General features: G+C 45.3%; 1 protein-coding gene across 8 annotated transcripts in view; it reads left to right on the top strand.

Moving 5' to 3' along the window:
• Nucleotides 1-25,310, top strand: part of ASAP1 (ArfGAP with SH3 domain, ankyrin repeat and PH domain 1) — a 395,575-nt gene that overhangs the window by 19,633 nt on the left and 350,632 nt on the right. For 6 of the 8 annotated variants that reach the window (XM_055287244.2, XM_055287246.2, XM_055287247.2 and 3 more), the window contains exon 2: nt 23,145-23,230. In XM_055287244.2, the coding sequence (XP_055143219.1) occupies nt 23,172-23,230 (59 nt within the window). In that variant the 5' untranslated portion in view covers nt 23,145-23,171. Of the gene's footprint in view, nt 1-23,139; nt 23,231-24,716; nt 24,836-25,310 lie in introns of those variants that run through there. The other 2 variants (XM_063642982.1, XM_063642984.1) reach the window with 2 other exon arrangements.

Raw genomic sequence — 25,310 nt, 5'->3', positions numbered from 1 at the left:
TTTTTTTTTTTTTAAATTGAGATGGAGTCTCACTGTCACCCAGGCTGGAGTGCAGTGGCGAGATCTCGGCTCACTGCAACCTCTTCCTCCTGGGTTCGAGCGATTCTCCTGCCTCAGCCTCCCGGGTAGCTGGGAGTCCAGGCGCATGCCACCACGCCCGGCTAATTTTTTGTATTTTAAGTAGAGACGAGGTTTCATCATGTTAGCCAGGATGGTCTTGATCTCCTGACCTCATGGTCCGCCCACCTTGACCTCCCAAAGTGCTGGGATTACAGGCGTGAGCCACCGCGCCTGGCCTGTTTTGTCCACTCTTGTAAGTGCAGTACCTGTCTCTAGGCCTGCTACCTGGTAGATGCTCAGGAAGTGCTCTTTTAAATGAATGAATGCACCTGGTCCCTTTTATCACCTGCTGAGAAGGGCACTCTTTCTAGCCAGTATCTCTTCCAATCCCAGCATGTCACTGGGAAGATTAAATTGTTAAAAAAAAAAAAAAACAAACCCTGAGCCTACAAGGTAGCCTCTGGGCTTTTTGAAGGGAAGAGCAAAGTCAGAGAGCTGTTACTGTTTGAATCAGCGGCGCTGAAGGGCTCTTGGGAAGTGGAGTGCTCTCCGAGGCTTGTCTACACGGCAGAGGCATGTGGATAATTGCATCAGGAGAGTGGGGGATGCTTGGCCGCCAGACTGATAGGCTGGGGGTGGGCCAGAGTCCTCCTGAGCTGGGAGATCTGGGACAGTGTTTCCAGAAATTCTGGTTGACTGAGTTTGCCTGTATAGACCAGAGAATGGGCAGCCACAGTCTCATGTGAGGACATTATGCAGCTCTCCCATTTTCAAGCTCAGCTCACATTTATTGATTGTTTTTAACCTCAAGGCCTTTTACAGTGTCTTTTGTTATCCATTTTAAATTATATTTTTGTGATAGCTTTATTGACATATAATTCACATGCCATGCAAATCACCATTTAAATTGCAGAATTCAGTGGTTTTTAATATATTCACAGAGTTGTGCAGCCATCGCTGCAGTCAATTTTAGAACATTTTCATCACCCCCCTTCAAAAAAAACTCCATCCATACCCATTAGCAGTCACTCCCCATTTTCCCAATTCTCCTCCTCCAGCCCTAGATAACCTTTAATCTACTTTCTGCACAATTCCTTTTTTCTCCCAAATGTAAACATAATAAATGCTCATAACAGAAAATTCAGAAAGAACAAGAAAAGATAAAGAGGCAAATAATGATCATCCATAATTATCCAGCCAATGAGAGATAACCACTTTTGTCTATCTATGCTGATATACTCACAGACACATAGTTTTTGTGAACAGTGACATCTTACACATTCTTTTCAACTTGTTCCTTCATTTAATATATAGGGACTCTCCTTCCATGTTGAATAAATACAGATTTACATGATCATTTTTGCTGGCTGTGGATAGATCATAATTTATTTGACTGGTTCTTTTTTAATGGACATTTAGGTTGTTTGTAGTTTTTGCATGTACATACTTGTCCAAATATTTACTTTTGACAAATTCCCAGAGGTGGAATTTCAGGGACAAAGGGTAGGCACATTTTCAAGTGTTGTACATATTAGCAAGCCACCCTCCAGAAAGGTTTACCAATCTGTGTTTCTACGAGCAATTGTGCAGGTATACATTTCTTGCCTGCCCCAGGCATTATCAATTATGTTAATTTTTGCATAACTGATGGACTAAAGATAAATGTTCTTTATTTGCATTTTTAAATTTAATGCTAAAGTTGAACATATTTCCCAGCTACTCAGGTGGCTGATGCAGGAGAATCGCTTGAACCTGGGAACTGGAGGTTGCAGTGAGCCAAGACTGAGCCACTGCACTCCAGCCTGGGCGACAGAGCGAGACTCTGTCTCAAAAAAAAAAAAAAAGGTATAAATATGGATTGTAATAGTTGTTGTAAACTGACCGAAGCCAATTGGTGCAATTTAATTCTATTACTTGGTACTGTGCTTATACATAGACTTGGATTCTAGACCTGACTTTGCCATCAACTGTGACCTCAGGCTGCTCAACCTCTGAGGGCCTCAATTTCCTATTCTTTAAAGTGTTGGAGGTGAAGCAGATGGATATTTGAGGTTGCTTCCGGATCCATCTTTATCATTCCATGTTAAGAATAATAGAAGGCAGCAATGGAGGAAACTGAGGCTTCAGCCTGCTTACTGGCTTGCTCCAAGTCCCGGAATTCACAAATGACAGTGGAGATTTGAACCCAGAACTTGCTATGAACCCAGGACCAAGCCTCTTGCTCTTCCCCTGGCTCCCGTGCCCTTTATGGGAAATGAACCAAGATTTGTCAAGATGATTGTTAATCTCCAGGCCTACTTCAAGGAGTGTGAATCCCCTCCAAGAGGCTGATCCATGGGAGAGAGTTTTGGGAGCACAGGGAAGGAAGGGTATAGATTATTAGATTTCTAAGGACAATGGAATCTTGACAGAGACAGCTTAGGAGGAACCGTAGAGAAGCCCGAGGCAAGTGAGAAGGCAGGAAAGTACACTGTGTAAGAGACAAGCACAGCCCAGGGAGCAGGAGCCAGGAAGCATGGGTGATCCAGGCCTGAGAATTTACTTTTCTGTCAAGGAATTAGAAAGTCAGGCCTCATCTGGAAAGGGCCAGATTAGATTAAATCAGTGTTTCTCTGTAGTCCCAGTTTATATGCTCCTGGACCCTCACCAGGTGCCTATGATGGTCTGGCTCCACAGTCCTCATCAGCTTCATCTCCACACCCCCTTCTTCCCTTTCCTCCCCTTCCTCCACCTGCAGCTGTTGTTGAAGATGTGCCCGTCCCCTCAGGCCTCCACATTGTGGCTCAGGTTGGTCTCTGAAGGCCTGTAAGGTTTGTCTACGTGATGAGCTCCTTATCCTGAGCTGGAGTATTCCCCTCTTCCAGGAGGCCGTTCCTGACCAGCCTGATTCCCGGTAGAATTGACCACCTTCTTGTTTGTGCCCACCCCCTCTACCTTGTACATTTCAATGTCTGTTTTGTTCATACCTCTGTCTCGCCCACTATTTTGTGGCTTTCTGAGAGCAGATATTCTTATATTATGTTTATTTGGAACTCACAGGATTTCTCACATAGTAGGTATTCAGGTGAAGCCTTCTTTGGATGAATTAATGAAACCTTCTGTAATTCACTTCAGCAGACACATATTAAGGAGACTGGGATGGTGTATTAATTAGTAATACAGTGATAATAGCTACAATAACAAATAGTCCCCACGATGTTTATTGGCTCAAACACAAGAAATGTTTTTCCTTCTTCGTGTAAAAGCCCAAAACGTGTATTTCTAGTTTGGTGGGAGGCTCTCATCCATGTGGTGGCTCATAGATGTAGGCCTCTGCTACGTTCTGTGGCCCTGCTGCCCCCTGGAGCTTTGCTGCTGTCAGCTTCCACTGGCAGAAGAGGGAAGGAGCCTGGAGAAAGCACACCCACATCTTAAAAACCTTGGCCTGAAAAATGACATGCAACATTTCTATCTCATTCCTTGGCCACAACTCTGACACATGGTCACACCCAGCTGCAAGGGAGTCTGGGAAATGTAGTCTAGCCATGCACCCAGGAGGAAGAGAAAAGAGAGTTTTGGTGAACTAGCAGTGCTGCCACAGGTGGTGAATGGGGCTCAACATCTTGTCCTCTGAGGCTTGGTTGAAGGGATGGGGAGTGTTTGGCTTGGAGAAGCAAAACTCCTGATAAAGTGATATTTGTGACCAGGGCTATAATTTGCCAACCCCTAGTCTGGAGACATCCAAAGTCCCTCCCAACTCTAGACACTGTGATTTTTTTTTTTATTATGCACCCAGTGTATGCAGAACACTAAGACTGTTGCTGGTAGGAGGGGAGGAGAGAGGCAGAGGACAAGCAAGCTTGAAGTAATTTGCCCAAGGTCACACAGCTAGTAAGGGATGGAGCTGAGATTCGGGTCCAACAAGCTGGTGACAGAGCCTGCCTGCTTAGTGGCTACACTGTATGTTCCTCATTTGAGCCCGATACCCATTCTACCAAGTAGGTATTATTATTGCCAATGAAGGAAGACTCATAATTTTGTGTTAAGAGGAATGAATGAAGTAACTTTTTTTTTTTTTTTTGAGTTGGAGTTTTGCTCTTTTTGCCCAGGCTGGGGTGCAATGGCGTGATCTTGGCTCGCTGCAACCTCTGCCTCCCGAGTTCAAGCGATTCTCCTGCCTCAGCCTCCCAAGTAGTGGGATTACAGGTGCACGCCACTATGCCTGGCTAATTTTTGTATTTTTAGTAGAGATGGGGTTTCTCCATGTTGGCCAGGCTGATCTCGATCTCCTGACCTCAAGTGATCCGTCTGCCTCGGCCTCCCACAGTGCTGGGATTACAGGTGTGAGCCACCGCACCCGGCCTCAGTACTTCATTTATATTTATGGCTGAATAATTGCATCGTATGGCTCTACCACACTTGGTTTATCCATTCCATTCCTTGGCTGATAGATTTTGGGTTGTTTCCACCTCCTGGCCATCATGAATAGTGCTGCTATGAACGTTCATTTACAAGTATTTATTTGAATGTACATTTTCACTTCTTCTAGGTATATGGCTAGGAGTGGAGGTGCTGGGTCATCTGATAACCCATGTTTTGACTTCTCCAAAGCAGCTGAACCATTTTGCACTCCCACCAGCAATGTATGAGGGTTCCAGTTTCTCTACATCCTCGCTGAGACTTGCTATTGCTATTTTGTGTGTGTGTGTGTGTGTGTGTGTATTTCATTATGGCCAACCTAGTGGGTGTGAGGTTTTATCTTACTGTGGTTTTGATTTGCATTTCCCTAATGACTAATGCCTTTGAGCATCTTCTCACCTGCTTTTTGGCCACATAAAGGGATTTTTAGTAGGTGTAGGCAGGTTGGCTGGGCGTGGTGGCTCACACCTGTAATCTCAGCACTTTGCGGAGTAGAGATGGGAGGATTGCTTGAGACCAGGAGTTCGAGACCAGCCTGCTAAACATAGCAAGACCCCCATCTCTATTCAAAAAAAAAAAAGAAGAAGGTGGTGCAGGCAGGTATAGGGAAGCTCCAGGGATAGCAAAGCCCCGAGGCTCCTGTGTGTGCCTAGTTTTGAGGAGCAAGGAGGAAGAGTTATTGGAAACTTGAGACAGCGAGGACTGTGCGAAGGAGCCCTGGCCAGAGCTGAAACTTGGATTGAGGCCAGCAGCCGTTTCACAGTGACCCCTAGAGAGGGAGCCCCAGGGAAGAGATCAGATGCCTCAGCCTCCCTCTCCCTCCCTCCTGTCTTCTGCTGGGGCTCCCTGTTGCTAAAACCATCCTGTAGCAGAGGAGGAGCAAGCCCTTGCACTAGTCCCTGAGGTCAATTTGGGATGCAGAGTAGGACGGAAAAGGGAGGACCAGTGGAGAGGGACTGGCACAGTGGCAGTGCAGCTTCCTTTTCCCGTAGTTCTTTGGGTTCGTCCTTCCTATGTTGGCATCTCCCCAAGACTGGTAGTGAGATCAGCTGCAGCCATTTTTAGCTTCACATCTTTCTTATAACATCCAAAAGAAGGGAGAAAACACCATTTCAAAAACTTCTGGGCAAAAGAGAAAGAGCTTTCTCAGAAACCTCCAGCTTCATGTCTTACTGACCCTAATTGGGTTACATCTTCCTTCTAAACTTGTTAGTGGCAGATGATGGGGATGGTTTTAAGCCAGTGAGGCCCACACCTGGGACTGTAGGCACATATACTTCATGGGAAGGGAGATCCCAGTTGAAATCAGGAATGAGGAGCGATGCTGGGCAGAAAACCCATAGTGCCGTGTCCTTGGGGAGTCCTTGGACCATCTGTTTGACTAAAGCCTGGGTTTTTTTCTGCTCCACCACACACCGGCTGGGGTGAGACAATGTGTGCGGGACCCAGGCCTCCAGGAAGGGTCCTTGCCCTGGCTGCAGGGCCTGATGTGCCATGTTTGGTTCAGGCCTGCTGGACAGCACCATTTCCAGCTTCTGCCTTTTCCCAGGGCTCTTAGGGAGGGTCTCCTAAGCCTCTCATTCCTTCTGTGGCCCATGTCACTGAAGGGATGAACTGAAGCCCCTTCCACAGCAGTGATTCCAGGGAGTGAGACTTCACTCCATCAGAGCCACAAGGGCAGAGTTCATCTAGGAGTTTAGGGAAGGAGATCTTTTTGTAGATTTTGCCACAAAAGAAAGAATAATTAAAAAAAAAAAACTCCTATGTTTTTGTGGTACCTATTGTATGATTCTATCCAAATAGGCAAAGCTATATAAACAAAGGTTATATTGTTATTTTTGCCGGGGGTTGTATAGAGGGTGGAATGGGGAGTGACTGCTTATGGGTTCGGGGTTTCATTTTGAGGTGATGAAGATGGATTGTGGTGATAGTTGCACAGTTCTGTGAATTATGCTAAAAACCATTGAATTGTATACTTTATTTTATTTATTTATTTATTTATTTTGAGACAGAGGTCACCCAGACTGGAGTGCAGTGGTGCTATCTCGGCTCACTGCAACCTCCACCTCCTGAGTTCAAGTGTTCCTCCTGCCTCAGCCTCCCAAGTAGCTGGGATTACAGGCTCGCGCCACCATGCCTGGCTAATTTTTGTATTTTTAGTAGAGACGAGGTTTCACCATGTTGGTCAGGCTGGTCTTGAACTCCTGACCTCATGATCCGCCCGCCTGGGCCTCCCAAAGTGCTGGGATTACAGGCGTGAGCCACTGTGCCGGGCCTGAATTGTATACTTTAAATTGTGATTAATTGTATGTGAATTATAAGTCAAGAAAGCTGTTGGAAAAAAAACATTAAAGAAAGACTTGCACTCCTATTCTCTTTGTTTTATTTAAGGCTGAAGTTGATTGCTACCTTATTCTCTAATAAAAATTATGGTTTACACCATCTCCTTTCCTCTCCTCTCTCTTCTGTCCTTGTGGTCTTGGGGCAAGTTCTCCTCCCCTCCCTTGGTCTGTGGGTCTTGTGGAGCTGACCGGCTCCCCGTGTCCATCTGGACACATAAGCAATACCCAGCTAGTCCAGTGAGTGTTCCAGCCCCTGGCCACAGAAATTAGTTCAAGGATGGATGAACAGTCAGAGTCAATCCTGAGACTTTTATTAGAACCACCAGCACAGCGAGGCTTTCCTGCAGGGATTGCTCAATTGTGTCTGGATGTAAGCCTGAAGGCCAGTGGCCCCTTTGGTGAAAGCCTGCCTGAAAATGCCATCCTTCCCCTGAATAGAAATGCAGAGCCAACAGATGAAGACTAACCTCTCCCTGACCACATCCTCTGAGCCCTTGAATCTAGCCAGGACTGAATCTCCATCCTTCCTGGACTTGTCAGTTTTGTCAGTCCATACATTTCCCTCTCCTTTTTTTTTTTTTTCTGAAGCCAGGACTTGTGGGGTTTTCTGTCTCATGAAGCATGTCTAGGTATGGGTTCTGCAAAGTCGGACCCTCCAGCCTGACCCCTTTTCACAACAATCTCTGGACCGTGAGAAGGGACTGCTCTTTCCGCCTGTATCACTTGTGTCAGAGCGAGCCAAGAAAACTGCTTCCACAGAGGAAATGGGCTGACAATGGAATGTCCCGACCCAGCACATGAAGTCCTTTGGAAGGGCCCCTGGAAGGGCATCTGGGAACAGCCCAGCATCCTTTCCATGGGCCCACAGGGAATAGCCCTGCTGCTGCAGCACACATTCCATTGCATTTCTGTATGTGTGTATGTGTGCATGCAGTTGTACGTGGGTTGTATATCTGTGTGTTTGTATGTGTGCAGTTGTACGTGGGTTGCACTTCCGTGTATGTGTGTAGTTGTACATGAGTTGCACTTGCATGTATGTGTGCATGCAGTTGTACATGGGTTGCACTTCTGCGTGTCCATATGCGTGTATGCAGATGTACACAGATGTGTGTACTGGGAGCTATGGCCTTTATTTCTTCCATTTGGCTATGTATTATCCCACTTGGGTCATAGTCATTCAAGATTTGATGTGTTTATTACAGAAGAGGGAAGGTTGCCCCGTCAGCTCAGGCTGCCATGATACCAGAATGGGAAGTCTGATGCTCTTTCCCTCAGTAGTTGTTGGATGTGGGCATTATGATTTCAGTTTTACCACTGTGGCATCAGAGACTCCGAGGAGCCAATGGACTTTGCATTAGGTGGTAGCCTAACCAGGTATCTGAGCCAAGTCTCCTGCCCCTTTTGGGGCACTAATGCATTCTGCCTCAGACTAATTCCTTGTAGTTATCTGTCATTCAGGGGAAATAGGGTTCGGAAAGGTGGGAAGCCTTGATTGATTTCTAAGGGAAATGTAGTTTACAGCAGCCCCCAGATGATGACGGTCAGGGTAACCTATTTTGGAGATAGTTGCAAAGCAAGTGACTTGCAGGACATCCACGGCTCTGATTAGATGTTGTTGACTGGTCGGCAGCTGGGAACTGACTCTGATGGGAAATGACCGTGTGTGCCCAGAAAGTCTTGGCATGAGGGTGTTTGTTTAGGCATTCATTAATTAATTCATACAACAAACATTTACTGGGCCAGGCAGTGTGCTAGCTGCAGCGTCTTGTTTCCCTGAAGGTTTCTCTGGAGAGGAGGAAGAGACGGAGTGTGGGGTTGCTTTGCCTACAGTGCTGTTTTGCCTGCTTGGGGATTTTTCAAGGGCCTTCCATTCTAATGGGCACCCTGAAATCAGCGGCTTGTCCTCCGGAGTTGGCGACACTAGTGGGGCGGGGAGTGGCGTCGGGCCTGTGGTGAGTCAGCTGCATCCAGGCTTAGCATCCTGTCCAGGTGTGGCCCACTGTGCCTGGGAGACAAACAGCTGTTGAAATAGAAAATATTTAAAACATCATTAAAAGGAGAGTCTAGACTCTGGGGAAACTTCATTTTGAAAAGGAGTCTTGTGGAAATTGGCTGATCCTTCTAAGTTTACAGGCAGTAAAATTTCTAAGAAATGGAGATGGATTTTCAGAAAGATGTTTGAGGACTGGAACAGTGGTGTTCCCTGGTCACAGGACTTTGTCAGGGTTGGCTGAAATGTAATTTGTTGTAGGACTTCCAGTGGAAGGGCCAGTTTTAGGTCGCATGAATATTTTCCTGTAGTTTTTTTTTGTTGTTGTTTTTTGAGACGGAGTTTCACTCTTGTTGCCCAGGCTGGAGTGTGATCTTGGCTCACTGCAACCTCCGCCTCCCGGGTTCAAGCGATTCTCCGCCTAAGCCTCCCAAGTAGCTGGGATTACAGGTACCCGCCACCATGCCCAGCTAATTTTTGTATTTTTCGTAGAAATGGGGTTTCACCATGTTGGCCAGGCTGGTCTTGAACTCCTGACCTCAGGTGATCCACCAGCCTCGGCCTCCCAAAGTGCTGGGATTACAGACGTGAGCCACCACACCCGGCTGTTTTATTTTGGTTTTTTTAAGAGACAGGGTCTTGCTGTCTTGCTGTGTTGCCCAGGCTGGAGTGCAGTGGCATAGTCATAGGTCATTGCAGCCTCAATCTCCAGGGCTCAAGTGATCCTCCTGCTTCAACCTCCAGAGTAGCTGGGACTATAGGTGTACACCATCATACCGCACTAGTTTTTAAATTTTTTTAGAGATGAGGTCTCACTATATTGCCTAGGCTGGTCTTGAACTCCTGGCCTCAAGCTATCCTTCTGCCTCAGCCTGAATTTCCCTATAGTTTAAAAGGCATCCCCAGTTTCCCATTTTGACAATGCATATAGAAATCTTCCTGATGCTTCCCTTATTTGTTTTTATCTAATTCTGTTAATGTATTCATCAAAAGATAATTTATTGAGCACCTGCTGTGCACTAGGCATTTTAAGAGTTATAGAAGTGTGCCGGGCACGGTGGTCCACACCTGTAATCCCAGCACTTTGGGAGGCCAAGGTGGGGGGATCGCCTGAGGTCAGGAGTTCGTGACCAGCCTGACCAATATGGTGAAACCCTGTCTCTACTAAAAATACAAAAATTAGCTGGGTTGTGGTGGCACGTGCCCATAATTCTGGCTACTCAGGAGGCTGAGGCAGGAAAATTGCTTGAACCCAGGAGGCGGAGGTTGTAGTGAACCAAGATCTTGCCACTGCACTCCTGCCTGGGTGACAGAGGAAGACCCTGTCTCAAAAAAAAAAAAAAAAAAAAAAAAAGAGTTATAGGAGTGAATAAACAGTATTCTCACCCTCATAAATAAGACATTCTGATGTATATCAAGAAAGAAAAAAATCTCATTGTTAAATAGATCATGTACTTTGGCTGATACATTTGCAATATTTTGAGGCTAGAGGGCCAAATAATTGGCCAAGAGAAGCATCAGTTATGTGTGTATTTCTGGATGGAAATCACAAGGCCTGATTCACAGCAGGCACCTGAGTTTAATATTATTATGCCAGTTTTACAGATGGGAAAACTGAGGTTCAGAGAAGTAAGGTGGTTTGCCCCAAGGCTGGAAGAGGGGAGAGCCAGGACTCTCAAACTCCTGCCCCTTAATTCTAAAACCCTGGCTTTTTCCTTCTGCTTCTCAGCACCTTTCAGGTCAAGAACTTTCTAAATGCAAATCTGCCTATTTGTATGGGTGGTAACAAGGTTTAGATGGAAGCACAGACTTAATGGCTTGAAACAACACACATTTATTATCTTAAAATTCTGGAAGTATCGTCACTGTGCCTTGGACATGGCAGATGGGTCAGCAAACATTCGTCCAATGAAAGGTCTTTGAACTTACTGTTCTGTCCATTCAGAATTCCCTCTTCCTGCCTTTCTGTCTGGTGTCCTCCTGTTCATCCTTAAAACCAGAAGCTGCTACTACTTCCCCCATGAAGCCACTCACTGTCCAGTCGTCTGCATTATTTTCTCTACTTTATAGCGACTTCTGTTCTTGCAGGTACCAGCAATCATTGATTCACCTGTCTGCCTTACAGCAGAGGAAAATGCCCCACTTGGGTGGGCTCCTATTAGGCAACTGTTGGAGTGTTACATAAATGAATGAATGAATGAATGAATGAATGAATGAATCTGGCAAAATAGAAGATGCAGTCAAATATATATTTCATATTTTTACAACATAATCGACACTCATTAGATGTTATCTGTGGACTGACAAGTGAGGAACTGATCTCCTTTTTTTTAATTAAAAATGCAGATATATAGGGATTCCATGAGATTTCAGAGCCATAGATAGATAGATGGTAGTGGGCTGCTGTGTGGGGTGAAACTTTATGCAGGCACAGATATGCTTTGCTGGATTTTTGGGGAGGTCTGAAGGAGATGATTCAGGCTCCTCATTTTTCAAACTTACAGTCTTGTAAGGCCTGATCTGGGCTTTATCTTGATGAGATTTGAACATTTCTTAGATATACTTGATTTCCTTTGATTCTGAGATGTCTTTGATTTCAAGATGCATTATTGATATCATAGCAGTGTTGGGAGAGAAAAAAGTTTTGCCACGTTATATTTTATTGATAGGAGACACGTCCTGTTTCAGAAATGCTAAAATGTGAAAATATGGTCATCATAAAATGGAGGAAATAAGGTAATTACAAAGAGTGTGGTCAAGTGGGGTTGATGTTAATTGGACCTACTCCTAAGTGTTAGGAATGAGCTTGAGCGAGGCTGGTCTTGTTAGTGTGTTAAAGATCTTTTTTTAGTTCTAAAACTAGAAGGGAAATACATGCAGCTGAGACCTCTCCTGAGGCTGGCCCTGCTCTGAAAGGCTGGTGAGATTTAAAGCAAAGATAAGTCTTTGTATTCAGACAGATCTAGGTTCCATTTATTAGCTGTAAAAACTCTGGCAAGATACTCATCCTGTATTTGCCTCAGTTTCCTTCTCTGTGAAATCAAACAGCAATACCTGTCACCTAGGTTTGTTATGAAGGTTAAAGAAGTTATTGCTTGTTTAGTTAGTGTCAGATACACATAATAACTGTGCAATATATGCTAGCTTTGTTATTTTTAAAAATTGTGGCCAGGCACGGTGGCTAATGCCTATAATCCTCACACTTTGGGAGGCCAAGGTGGCTGGATCACCTAAGGTCAGGAGTTCGAGACCAGCCTGGCCAACATGTGAAACCTCATCTCTATTAAAAATACAAAAATTAGCTGGGTATGGTGGCATGTGCCTGTAATCCCAGCTACTCAGGAGGCTGAGGCAGGAGAATCACTTGAACCCAGGACATGGAGTTTGCAGTGAGCCAGGATCGTACCACTGCACTCTAGCCTGGGTGACAAAGCAAGACTCCATTTAAAAAAAAAAAAAAAAAGAAATTGTTATTTATTCTGCTAAACTCGTATTAGGTCATTCTTGCATTGTTATAAAGAAATATTGGAGACTGGGTAATTTATAAAGAAAAGAGGTTTAATTGGCTCGTGGCTCTGCAGGCTGTACAGGAAGCATGATGCTGGCATCTGCTCGGCTTCTGGGGGGCCTCAAAAAACTTACAATCATGGTAGAAGGTGAAGGGGGCCACGTCACATGGCCCAAGCAGGAGCAAGAGAGAGAGCAAGGCACCACACAGTTTTAAACGACACATCTCACGGAAAGTCACTCACTCACTATGGCAAGGACAGCAACAAGGGGATGTTGCTAATCATTAATGAGAAATCTACCTCCCTGATCCAGTTACCTCCCACCAGGCCCCACCTCCAATACTGGGGATTATAATTCTGTATGAAATTTGCACCGGGACACAGATCCAAACTCTATCAGACCTGTTGTTATTTATTCTATTAAAATTGTTATTTATTCTGTAAGGGCTGTTGTTTCCTCTGTAAAGTGGGATGACATTCCTAGCTGTACCTCTCACTGCTCTGGGCTGGGTGAAGACTCAGCATGATTGAAAGGGGCGATGTGGCCAATACTTATACAGGGCCTGCGTGGTACCTGGTGAGCACTGGGCAATGGGGGCTTCCTGCGCGGGAGTAAACCCCTTTCCATGCAGACCCCTTTCCATCCTGGTTCCCTTTTCTTTGGACAGGGTGGAGGCTGGGACACTGGGGTGCTGCTCCTAGAAGGTGACTTCCAGGCCTTGGTTGTATTCTCTCTGTCACTGGGACAGTAGTCAGTGGACACCAACAGGATTCCCAGCCACATGAAACGTGCCTATGGTGCTGGCGTTGCTGGGAAGCTGCTGAGTCAGGCCCCTGGGCTGCAGATGTCATTTCTAGGTTTGGGCTATCATAATACTGGCAGTTGTTCATTGTACACCTGCTTTATGCTGGCATTTCTTACTCTTATACAACTTCCTTTTTTTCCTCCTAACAACACTCTGTTAAAAGTATCATCATCCCCGTCTTAGGGTGGTTTCCTCAAGAAGCCAACACTGAGAAAATATTGGAGCATGCATAGTTTCTTTGGGAGGTGATCCAAAGAAACACAGGTGTAGGAATGAGGAAGGGAGAGAGAGAAGAGAAGGAGCCAACGAAGAACATGTTATCAGGCAGGCAACTGGGGTTTCATTCCTCTGGGGACCTCTCAGGTTGTCAGAACCAAGGGGCAAGGAGCTGGGATATTGTTTCCTGATTTCCACTCATCCTTGTCTGAAGGCCACAGCTAGAAGCATTCATTTCCTGGCATTCCCAGCCTGCGTCTTGGTGGCTGAGAGCAAGCTCTTGGGGCGGAGTGGCAGGTGTTGCTTTCGGTAAGATGCACCTGGCCTGTAATGACCTGTGAGAGTCAAGGCATTGTGTGTGGGCATCATCATAGTCTGCAGAAATCTCAATTTTTCAGAAGACACAGGGCTGGGCTCAGTGGCTCATGCCTGTAATCCCAGCAATTTGGGGGCCCAAGGCAGGTGGATCAGCTGAGGTCAGGAGTTCGAGACCAGCCTGGCCAACATGGTGAAACCCCGTCTCTACTAAAAATACAAAAATTAGCTGGGCATGGTGGCACGTGCCTGTAATCCCAGCTACTTGTGAGGCTGAGGCAGGAGAATCGCTTGAACCTGGGAGACGGAGGTTGCAGTGAGCAGAGATTACGTCACTGCACTCCAGCCTGGGCTACAGAGCAAGACTGTCTCAGAAAACAGAAAAAGAAGATAACACAGGTTCCCAGAAGTGATTTTTCATCACTCAAGATCAGCCAGAAATTAGGTGGGAAAGCCTGTGTTGGAATGTGTCTTTCTGTCCCAAGGGCTCTCCTCTTTGCTGTGCTTGGGAAATTCCCCTAGTCCTGGGCTGCAGCATGAGGGAGCAGCTGCCCAGATGGCTCTGCACTCAGCATACTCGCTGAGAGTGAACTCAAGATTGTTTGAAATGACCTTGAAGATATGATCACACAATGGGCAGCACAACAGACCCTAGGCTCCCTTGGATTTCACATTCCACACTTGCGCTTCTTCCCAGGGGAACCCTGAAGAAAATGTGTAATTTGTGGTGGCCCAGACTGGGTTGAGCCTGCTCCTGCTGGCATGAGGAGTGGATTGCATGGCTAGTGAGTGAGCCTAGCCTGCCTCCAAGTATAGAATAAACTTGAGAACTCTCAAGTTTATTTCATCGTTCTCTTCTTGGGATCCCAAGGCTGTTTCTCTGGCATTCACTTACTTTAAGAGTCACAAAATTCTTAGGATGTAACTTTTTAAAATGCTGAGGATTTATTAATCACTTATAGTAGGTAGGTCCTATGGTACCTGTACGTGCCCTTTTTCTTGTTGTCGGTGAGTTTTTGATGAAGGTCTTATTCCTTAAGCAGAGACCATGTCTATTTTGCTAACCGATACTTCCTTGATATTTAGCTTAATATTTTTTTTCAGGCCGGGCGCGGTGGCTCACGCTTGTAATCCCAGCACTTTGGGAGGCCGAGGCGGGCGGATCACGAGGTCAGGAGATCGAGACCACGGTGAAACCCCGTCTCTACTAAAAAAATACAAAAAATTAGCCAGGCGTGGTGGCGGGTGCCTGTAGTTCCAGCTACTCGGGAGGCTGAGGCAGGAGAATGGCGTGAACCTGGGAGGCGGAGCTTGCAGTGAGCCGAGATTGTGCCACTGCACTCCAGCCTGGGCGACAGAGCAAGATTCCGTCTCAAAAAATAAAAAATAAAAAAAAATTTTTTTTCAGTATATTAGTGGATGAATAGATGCATTTTCCCAGCAGATAATTCTCACTGTGGGAAGCTGTAGCCAATGGAAAACAGCATGCAGTAGGCACTTAAGAGATGTTTGGAAGGCAGGTCCTATGACATTGTGTTCACACCCAGATGATATCACTGACAACCGTTCATCCTGTCTGTTTCTATACCTGTCCCTGCCCCACCAGACTGTGAGCTCTCTATGGGCAATGACCTTGTGTTACTCAACTCACCCTCCTCACTGTCAGGCCCAGGGCCTGCAATATACTCAGAGTAGGCTATAAGACATGCAGTCACAGTTGTCATGAATGTATAATCCAGCAAGACAGTGGTTCTGGTCTTTTGGGTTGTGAGTCCTTCACAGTGACCTCTTCTTTGGAGAAGAAAGACCCAAACCATCTTTGATTGTTATCATTTGAATCAACAAATGAGGCAGGCGGTTGGGGGCAGAGCCAAAGCTAAGGTCCAGCAGCCTTGGCATTGTCAGGGAGAATACCTCAGCCCTTCTTGGCTTTCTTCTTGGGGTGGGCTTCTGCAAGGTCTCCTCTGTATCTCTCTGAACTGTAGCCTATTGGATAATCCTGGGAAGACAGAGTTAGCAGAAGGGCCCATCTCAAACACATGCATGCTGGCCAGGGAGAAGAGGGATTAGGAAAAACAGCAGGAGTCCAAAGTTACCTGGCCTGAGGTTACAGATGCCTAACTCAGGGCTGATCAGGGTTGGTAGGGAGGCAGGACTTGTTGCTTGCCAGCAGATATGGAAACGGAAAGATCTAGTGATTAGTACAAAATCCCCATGACCAATTCAGATGGTCTCAGCAGTTACATTCAAGAAACACCACAGGAGAGGAGTTGTTTTTTTTTTTTGAGACGCAGTCTCACTCTGTCACCCAGGCTGGAGTGCAGTGGTGCAATCTCGGCTCACTACAACCTCCGCCTCCTGGGTTCAAGCTATTTTCCTGCCCCAGCCTCCCGAGTAGCTGGGACTACAGGCGCCTGCCACCATGCCTGGCTAATTTTTGTACTTTTAGTAGAGATGGGGTTTCACCATGTTGATCAGGCTGGTCTCAAACGCCTGACCTCAGGTGATCCACCCGCCTTGGCCTCCCAAAGTGCTGGGATTACAAGCATGAGCCACCACATCCAGCCAGGAGAGGAGATTTACTTACCTTTATGAACAATCAGGAAATGATACCAAATGGGATGTTTGGTCATGATCCATAGTGCCTTGCTTAGCACAGCAGATAAAGTTCTGAGCTTTGAAATCAAGCTCTTTCAAGTTTGAGTTCTGAATCCGCCACCACTACCCAGCTGTATGACTTGGGAAATGTTATATAACTTCGGTGAGCCTCAGTTTCCTTATCTAAAATTCAGACAATCACAATTCCTTGCAAAGTTCCTTGTAGGATGTAATGAATGTGCCTAGGATGGGGTCTGATATGTAAAAGCGTTCTTCAGAGAAACAGAATTTATAGGATATATGTAAGGGGATATTTATTATAGGGAATTGGCTCATCCTTATAATAAGTGGAATTGATTATGGAGGCTGATCTGCCATCTGGAAGCTGGACAACCAGGAAAGCCAGTGGTGTAATTCAGTCCTAGCCCAAAGGTCTAAAAACCAGGGAACTGATGGTGTAAATCCCAGTCTGTGTTTGAAGTTCTGAGAACCAGGAGCGCCAATGTCCAAAGAAGAAGATGCATGTCCCAGCTCAAGCAGGGAGCAAACTCACCCTTCCTGCTACTTTCTGTTCTATTAATATTAGGCCTTCAATGGATTGGATGATGCCCACTCACGCTGGGAAGGGTACTCTTCCTTACTCAGTCTCCTGATTCAAATACTAATCTCTTGCAGAGATACCCTCACAGACACAACCAGAAATACTGTTTTACCAGCTATCTGGGCATCCTTTAGCCCAGTCAAGTTGACACATAAAACAACAATAAGGGGTTGCTATGGTTATTAGCAGTGCTGTAAGAGTTCACAAGTGGATAGATCGCTGGGCTGGGAAAGTTTGAGAGAGCTTCCTGGAAGAGGTGGAATTTCAACTGGGACTAGACAAGTTGGGCTTCTGATCGCTGAAGAGGAATAGTATCACAAAAATATATTTGGTCTATTTTCTTTAGGTCCTTGATTTTCTAAGTACAGCTTCCACAGAACAGGAAAGAATTACATCAGTAAAAAGGAAAAGTGCTTGGTGTGATATTATGGGGAAAAAATTGTCCAAGCTGTAGCCAGCTGCAGATGACTCAAGAGTTTATAACATCCTCTATAAAAGGATACAAATTCCAACATTCGTGGAGTCACTTCTGTTGAATAAAAAACACCTATTTGAGGAATGGCAATAAAGAAGGGTTTATGTACCAAATGATTTATGTCCCCGATTCCTGCATGGCATCAGGAATTGCTGTCCTTACTGACAAACTGTAAGTCGTAGAACAGACTTTCAGTGGAAAAGCAGAAACGTGGGTGGTAACAAATCAGATGCTTGATGGTAATGAATTCTGGTTCACTTTAGCAGGCAGGTGCTTTAAATCTTTCTGTCGCTGGTGGCAGCGGGAAATGAGAGGTTGTACAGAAGACCGTGGGGGTTGACAGACGTTGTTCACTCACTCCTTCGACAGATATTTATTGAGTGTCTATGTACAGATGCTGCTGCTCCCCTGCTCATATCTTTGAGTGCTCCCTGGAAGGCAGTGCAGACAGTGCTCATTCACACAGAGGGCTTCCTGCATCTCAGCCTGAGACTATGTCCTGGTTGTGTCTGGGCAGTGAGGGGTGGAAGGTGGCAGGTAAATGCCCCAGATTCCTTTCCCTTCGGCGGGGCAATTCTGAGGTGTGCGTCCACAGTCTATCAGAAGGTCCCCTAGTGGGATTGAGACTGAGGTACCCAAGCGATAACTTTGGACAAGTTCCTCAATGTCTGAGTTTCAGCTTCTTTTAGGATAGGTATGGGGATTAAACGAGGCAGTAATATCACTACCACAACTAGCTCCCATGCATTCATCAGCTACGGGGAGCTAACCATTTTTTGCTTAGTGCTTTAATCATGTTCTCTTATTAATTCTTGCTATGACTGCATGAGGTAGGTACTTTCCTTATGGTTACTAGCTGTGCTGTAAGAGTTCAGAAATGGACAGACTGTTGGGCTGGGAAAATTGGAGAAAGCTTCCTAGAAGAGGTGAAATTTCAGCTCAGACTAGACAAGTTGGGCTTCAGATAGCTTAAGAGGAATAGCATCATAAAAATAAGTTTGGTCTATTTTCTTTTAAGTCCCTAATTTTCTAAGTACAGCTTCCACAGAACAGGAAATCCAATTTTAAAGATGAGAGAACTCGGCCAGGCACAGTAGCTCATGCCCGTAACCCCAGCACTTTGGGAGGCCAAGGCAGGTGGATCACCTGAGGTCAGGAGTTCGAGATCATCCTGGTCAACATGATGAAACCCCGTCCCTACTAAAAATACAAAAAATTAGCTGGGCATGGTGGCACATGCCTGTAATCCCAGCTACTTGGGAGGCTGAGGCAGGAGAATCGCTTGAACCTGGGAGACGGAGGTTGCAGTGAGTAGAGATCGTGCCACTGCACTCCAGCACTCCAGCACTCCAGCCTGGGTGACACAGCGAGACTCTGTCTCAAAAAAAAAAAAAGAAAAAAAATGAACTAAAGTATGAAAGGATAAATAACTCATCAAAGATTCATAATCTGGATTCTAACCCAGATGTGTTTGTTCTAGGGGCCAACTTTTAATAAGTCATACTGTTAGAGTACAGGATCTGGCAAGGACGCCGTCATCATCATCATCATCATCGTCATCATCCGGTGCCCAGTATGTAGTGGGTGACCCATATTGATGGAATTTAAGAATAATGAATGAATGAATGAATGAATGAATATTAGTCCTTTATGATCATGAACTTTCTTTTGTTTTGTTCTTTGCTCTGTCTTTAGGCAGCAAGAGCAGTCCCTGGCACAGGGTAGTTCCCTGCTTCTAAGAAAATTATGGTAATCGAAATGTATTCTTTGTTTCACCCTTAACAAAAACAAACAAACAAACAAAAAACAACAAAAAAAAACGAGTCCCAGAAATGAAATCGCCTTAATATAGGAACAGTATTTATCTTCAGGTATTGGGATAATAATTGATTTTAATTTTATGCCTTAATATTTTTTCTGATGAACCTGGATTACTTTCTTAACTGGAAATAAATAATCTCTGTTTGAATAAAAAATCATTCTCAGAGCATCAGATGGGTCTTCAAGTGCCGTGGGTGAGGTACGGACATAGACGTAGCTGCTAACCTACTTCAGATAAGTTCAGAGTCAAGGCAGCAGAATGTCAACTGACTTTGGTGTCACACCTTACACAGCTCTTTCACACTCCTTCTGTCTGAAGGTTCACGATGGTCTAGTGACGTAGGCCAGGCTGGGATTAGTGGCCTCATTTCATAAACCTGAGGGCTAAAGAGGCTCACTGACAAGAGTGAAGCTCTCCATAGGGGTGGAGTTGGGACTGGAACTTTTGATGTTAGGCCCAGTGGCCTTCCCCCCAACCTGAGCAGCCTCTCATGAAGACCCACTGAAGGAATGGGACAAGAGTGGAGGTAGGTTGGTGCATCACAGACTCATGGGACAGCATCTGCAAGACCCTTTTATGATTTATGCAGGAGAAACCTGGCTTGGAGTTTTTTAGACCACCTAGGTCAGGATCTTAGTTCTGCCACACACTGTCTTGGACACATTATTTCGTATCTTGTGAGTTACGATTTTTTCATATATAAATCTGGCCCAGTGTCTCCCTTGCAGGATTGTTGTATGGGTCCAGTTGGCACCAACGAGGTGGGAATTCTGCAAGAATAGCTGTCAGTGGTCATCATACTTGTGCTGTCTATGTGCATGGCTTTATTGATGCTCGGTGTTCATAAATTAATATTCCCATGTGAATTAGGCAGTTTTTGCTGAGTAGCAAAAACCTCAGGATTTCAGAGGCTTGTTTGACAGCAGATACATATCTTCATGCTCAAGGATCTATGGGTTGGTTGTGGTTTGGCTGATCTAGTTGCATGGCTGGTTCATGCTGTACTTGTGGTTGATTGAGATCTGCTCCACGTCTTTGATCTGAGTTCAGACTAAAAGGCAGCAACAGACAGCGGCTATGGAGACATATTCCTTTTGTGGTGCATCATAAGAGGGCAAGAGGAATAGACTTGGGAACAGCACACTGTCACTTCTAGCTACAGTCCATTGGCTACAGCAAGTCAGTGATCCAGTCCAGAATCCAGTGAGACAGGGAAGTAAATACCATTCACTCTAGTGGGAAGTACTACAAAGTCCCATGACAAAGGGCAGAAATGTGTAGTTCACAGTCATGTTGGAAGTGAAGTGGGAAGACTCATGCAGTCTACCATACTAACTCAGCTGCTCCACTTGGGTGAAGCAAGGAAAGCAAAAGAATAATAAACTGAGGAGCAGGCTGGGAGAGGCATTGACTATGTATGCAAGTAACAGATACTTATTTTTCGTAAGCATGTGCTTAGTAAAGTTGGGTTCTGGAGGTCAATATTATAGGAAGATCATGATCTTTGATTCTGAAGGATAGCATATGCTTATCCTCATGCCAGTACCACACTGTCCTGATTTCTTCAGCCTTGTAGGTTTCAAAGTCAGGAAATAGAAGTCCAACATTGTTCTTCATTTTCAAGATTGTTTTGGCTATCCTGAGTCCGTTGCATTTCCATATGCATTTTAAGATAAGCTTGTCAGTTCCCCATCTAATTTAAATTTGTGGTTCAGTGCTCAGGAAGATTCAATGGCTATTGGCATCTAAGTTTGAAGGAAGTGGTTTGATCATTTGTCCAACAAATATTTATTAATATTGTTGTGCCGGGCATTGTAGAGTTGGTGCTGCAACATACACCAATAAACAAATCCAAACACAATCTTTGTATCCACATGGCTTATAATTGAAGAAAATAAGCAGATATTAATCAATCTTCACATTAAAACATAATTAAAAACAGATAAATTTCATGATCTAATCTGAAGGTGCAGAGTTTCTCTGAGAATATAATATTTAAGGAAGTACAGGAGTTACCTAGGCACTGAAGATAAGAGAGGAAGCTTTCCAGGCAGAGAGAACAGCATGGGCAAAGGACCTGTGGTGGAACAACTGCAGCATGTTCCAGGATCTAAGAAAATATCCTATGGGCCGGGCGCGGAGGCTCACACCTGTAATCCCAGCACTTTGGGAGGTCAAGGTGGGCAGATCACCTGAGGTCAGGAGTTCGAGACCAGCCTGCTCCACATGGCGAAACCCTGTCTCTACTAAAAATGCAAAAAATTAGCTGGGCGTGGTGGCGGGCACCTGTAATCCCAGCAACTTGGGAGGCTGAGGGAGGAGAATCGCTTGAACCCGGGAGGCAGAGGCTGCAGTGAGCCAAGATCACATCACTGACTCCAGCCTGGGCGACGAGTGAAACTGTCTCACACACCAAAAAAAAAAAAAGAAAGAAAAAGAAAATGTCCTATGGCTACAGCATTGTGCCTGGTAGACAGGATGAGGTCAGAGAGGTGAACAAGAGTCAGAACATGTTCAGTGATTTGGATTTTTATTCTAAAGCACTGAGAAGCTATTGAGGGATGTTAAGCTAGTGGTGGAGAGTTGAGGGATGACACAATCAAATTTGTGTTTTCAAAATGGTATTCTTCATATCTCTCAATTGTTAAGTGTCAGTCTTATTTGGATCTGGGTTTTTTTAAAAAAAAAAAACACTTGTTAAAAACACCATTTTTGACATTTATGAGACTATTAGGAATTTGAACATTGTGTGACTATTTGATGATATCAAGGAATTATTGCTATCTTTTTAAGGTATGGTAGTGGTTTTACGGTGATATTTTTTTCCAAAGACCTTATCTTAGAAATCCATGTGGTAATATTTATGACTGAAATGATAAGATGTCTGGAAATTTCCTCAAAATAATAATGCGTCGGCAGGAAGGATGAGGGTTTGGATGGGGTGGGTATGATTATGGGTTAATGTGATTAGACCGGCTGGTGGGTTCCGGGGGTATATGATACACTTCTCTGTTTTTATGTCTGTACACAATTCCCTGTAATAAAAGATTTTAAAAAAACCCACAAAAGATTATTCTGCTTTCAGCATGGGAGACTAGATTTCAGAGGGAGAAATGGTGATGAGGGGAGATCAGTTAGGAGGCAGCTGCAGTGGCCCAGGCAAGAATGATGGAGGCTTGGTCCAGAGCTGGACCAGTGGAGATGGGGAGAGATAAGTGGAGAGATCTTTAGGAAGTAAAGTAGACATGAATTGGGGATGGATTGGATATGGGGGTGAGGGAGATGGTGGAGCCGAGATGTCTCTCGGTTTTTGGCCCTGGATGGGGATGCCACACTGAGCTAGAAATCACTGGATAAAAACCAAGGCGGTCCCTTGGCTCAATTTATTTTTATATCCCCACCTCTGTTTCCCTCTATTCTGCAAATATTGAAGCTGTTCCCTTATGTAACATCTTTTATCCCAGACTTCCTGTGCTCTGTGCACTCAGCAATTAATTAAGCTTTGGTATGCATGAATTAATTAAAATCCTCTCCCAGGTTCAGTGGGGCTGTCCTGAAATATGTATATTCTTCTATATCTGCCTTCTTCCTGGAACTAGTTTCCTTTGCTGGGTGAACACTTTTGCTTTCTCGTGGGCAGACAGCTGCAGGTGTCTGTCTGTCTGTCTGTCTATCTGTTGCATCCATCAGCACACTTTAATTTTATGTTTAGGAGCCTAGGTCTAGAGAAGTTAATGACTTGTAAATTGCTCTCCAACGTAGAGCTAGAAATAGAATGCCGGAAGGATTCCTGAGCACTTACTTGCACAGAGATTCAATGATGGAGGTATCAGCCCCACCATAGGAAGCTGAAATAGTAGTTTCCTTCATATTTCTGGACAGCCACTCTGTGGTGCAAGAACATTCCTAAGGTGCAGCCTCCATATGAAATCCCATGTTGGTCTGAGACAATGTCTTCTGCCCAGTTTCACTGGATGACTCTTGTCCCCTTTTTGTCCTGCCCCCTATCCAGGTCATTTTCTGATGTGACGGCTGAGACATGAGATCTTCAGCCTCCAGGCTCTCCAGTTTTTCGTCAAGAGATTCACTATGGAATCGGTGAGTGATCTGTAGCCCATCCTGTCCAGAAAAACCGGCCCAGGAGATACAGTGGGATTCTTCTTGGGAGTTGAAATGCGAAATTTTATCAAACACAAGCACTGGAATGTGACAGAGACTGTGGGCGCGACTGTTATTGGAGAACAGATCTGTAGCATTTGTACAGGTGTAGACTGTCTACTATGTTTTCTGTCACATTATCCATTGCTTTTACTTATAAGGAAAGTTGTCTGGGTGGTGGTGCCTATAAGAAATCAAGAGTAGCAACAACAGTGACACCATCAACACTATAAGGTGCTATAGGAGTCCACTGTGTTTTAGGTTCTTTAAAAACATTTCAGGCTGGACATGGTGACTCACGTCTGTAATCTTAGCACTTTGGGAGGCTGAGGTGGGTGGATCATTTGACGTCAGGAGCTCGAAACCAGCCTGACCAACATGGTGAAACCTTGTCTCTACTAAAATACAAAAATTAGCTGGGTGTGGTAGCATGTGACTGTAATCTCAGCTACTCGGGAAGCTGAGGCAGGAGAATTGCCTGAACCCAGGAGGCGAAGGTTGCAGTGAGCCAAGATTGTGCCATTGCACTCCAGCCTGGGCAACAGAGTGAGACTCCTTCTCAAAAATAAAAATTAAAATTAAAAATTAAAAGTACAATAAAATAAAATTTCATTTACTCCACCCAACAATCCTGCCAAGTAAGAATTTCTGCATTCGGCTGGGTGCAGTGGCTCATGCCTGTAATCCCAGCACTTTGGGAGGCCAAGGCAGGAGGATCACCTCAGGTTAGGAGTTCGAGACCAGCCTGGCCAACATGGTGAAACCCCATCTCTACTAAAAATACAAAAAATTAGCCGGGCATGGTGGCAGGCAACTGTAATCCCAGCTACTCGGAAGTCTGAGGAGGGAGAATCACTTGAACCCCGGAAGCGGAGGTTGCAGTGGGCCGAGATCACGCTGTTGCACTCCAGCCTGGGGGTCAAGAACGAGACTTCATCTCAAAAAAAAAGAAAAAAAAAGAATTTCTACATTCATTTTACGGATAAAGAACTTGCCCAGCTAGATGTAAGTCAATTTTCCCTTACTGCAGGACCCTTGCCTTTTTTTTTTTTGAGACTGAGTCTCGCTCTTTTGCCCAGGCTGGAGCGCAGTGGTGCTATCTCGGCTCACTGCAAGCCCCGCCTCCTGGGTTCACGCCATTCTCCTGCCTCAGCCTCCCGAGTAGCTGGGACTACTGGGACTACAGGCGCCTGCCACCACGCCCAGCTAATTTTTTTGTATTTTTTTTTTAGTAGAGATGGAGTTTCACTGTGTTAGCCAGGATGGTCTTGATCTCCTGACCTCGTGATATGCCTGCCTCGGCCTCCCAAAGTGCTGGGATTACAGACATGAGCCACCGCGCCCACCTGGCCTTTTTTTTTTTTTTCTATGCCACGTTACCTCTTGGGAGAGGTAGAGATATGATTTATTCCATTTTGCAGCTGGGAATACTGAGGCCTGGTGTAGGGACACATGATGAAGAGTCTAAGGAGTCTGGCCTCAGTGGATGAAAGTTTGTGTTAGAGGATGATAAAAATGAGACTGGACAGGAAGAACCATGAAAAGGTAGGCCGGGAAACCTTGTAGAGTCTGAGAATCTTAAAAAGCTGGCAGACTGACTGGCACAGGATTGACCTGTTGGGGCCAGGGTTTCTAAGAAGTCCACGTGGTGGAAAGTGCATGGGTGCTAGAAGGGGTGGTTGAATCCTGGCCCTGGCACTGACTTGCTGTGTGATCTCACACAAGACACCGGCTTTCGGCCAGGCGCGATGGCTCACGCCTGTAATCCCAGCACTTTGGGAGGCCGAGGTGGGCGGATCACCTGAGGTTGGGATTTCGAGACCAGCCTAACCAACATGGAGAAACTCCGTCTCTACTAAAAATACAAAATTAGCTGGGCATGGTGGCGCATGCCTGTAATCCCAGCTACTTGGGAGGCTGAGGCAGGAGAATCTCTTGAACCCGCGAGGCAGAGGTTGTGGTGAGCCGAGATCGCGCCATTGTACTCCAGCCTGGGCAACAAGAGCGAAACTCTGTCTCA

Source organism: Symphalangus syndactylus, chromosome 7, assembly GCF_028878055.3.
Source record: "Symphalangus syndactylus isolate Jambi chromosome 7, NHGRI_mSymSyn1-v2.1_pri, whole genome shotgun sequence".
In the NCBI taxonomy this organism is placed as follows: domain Eukaryota; kingdom Metazoa; phylum Chordata; class Mammalia; order Primates; family Hylobatidae; genus Symphalangus; species Symphalangus syndactylus.
This window is presented reverse-complemented; position numbering and strand designations above follow the sequence as displayed.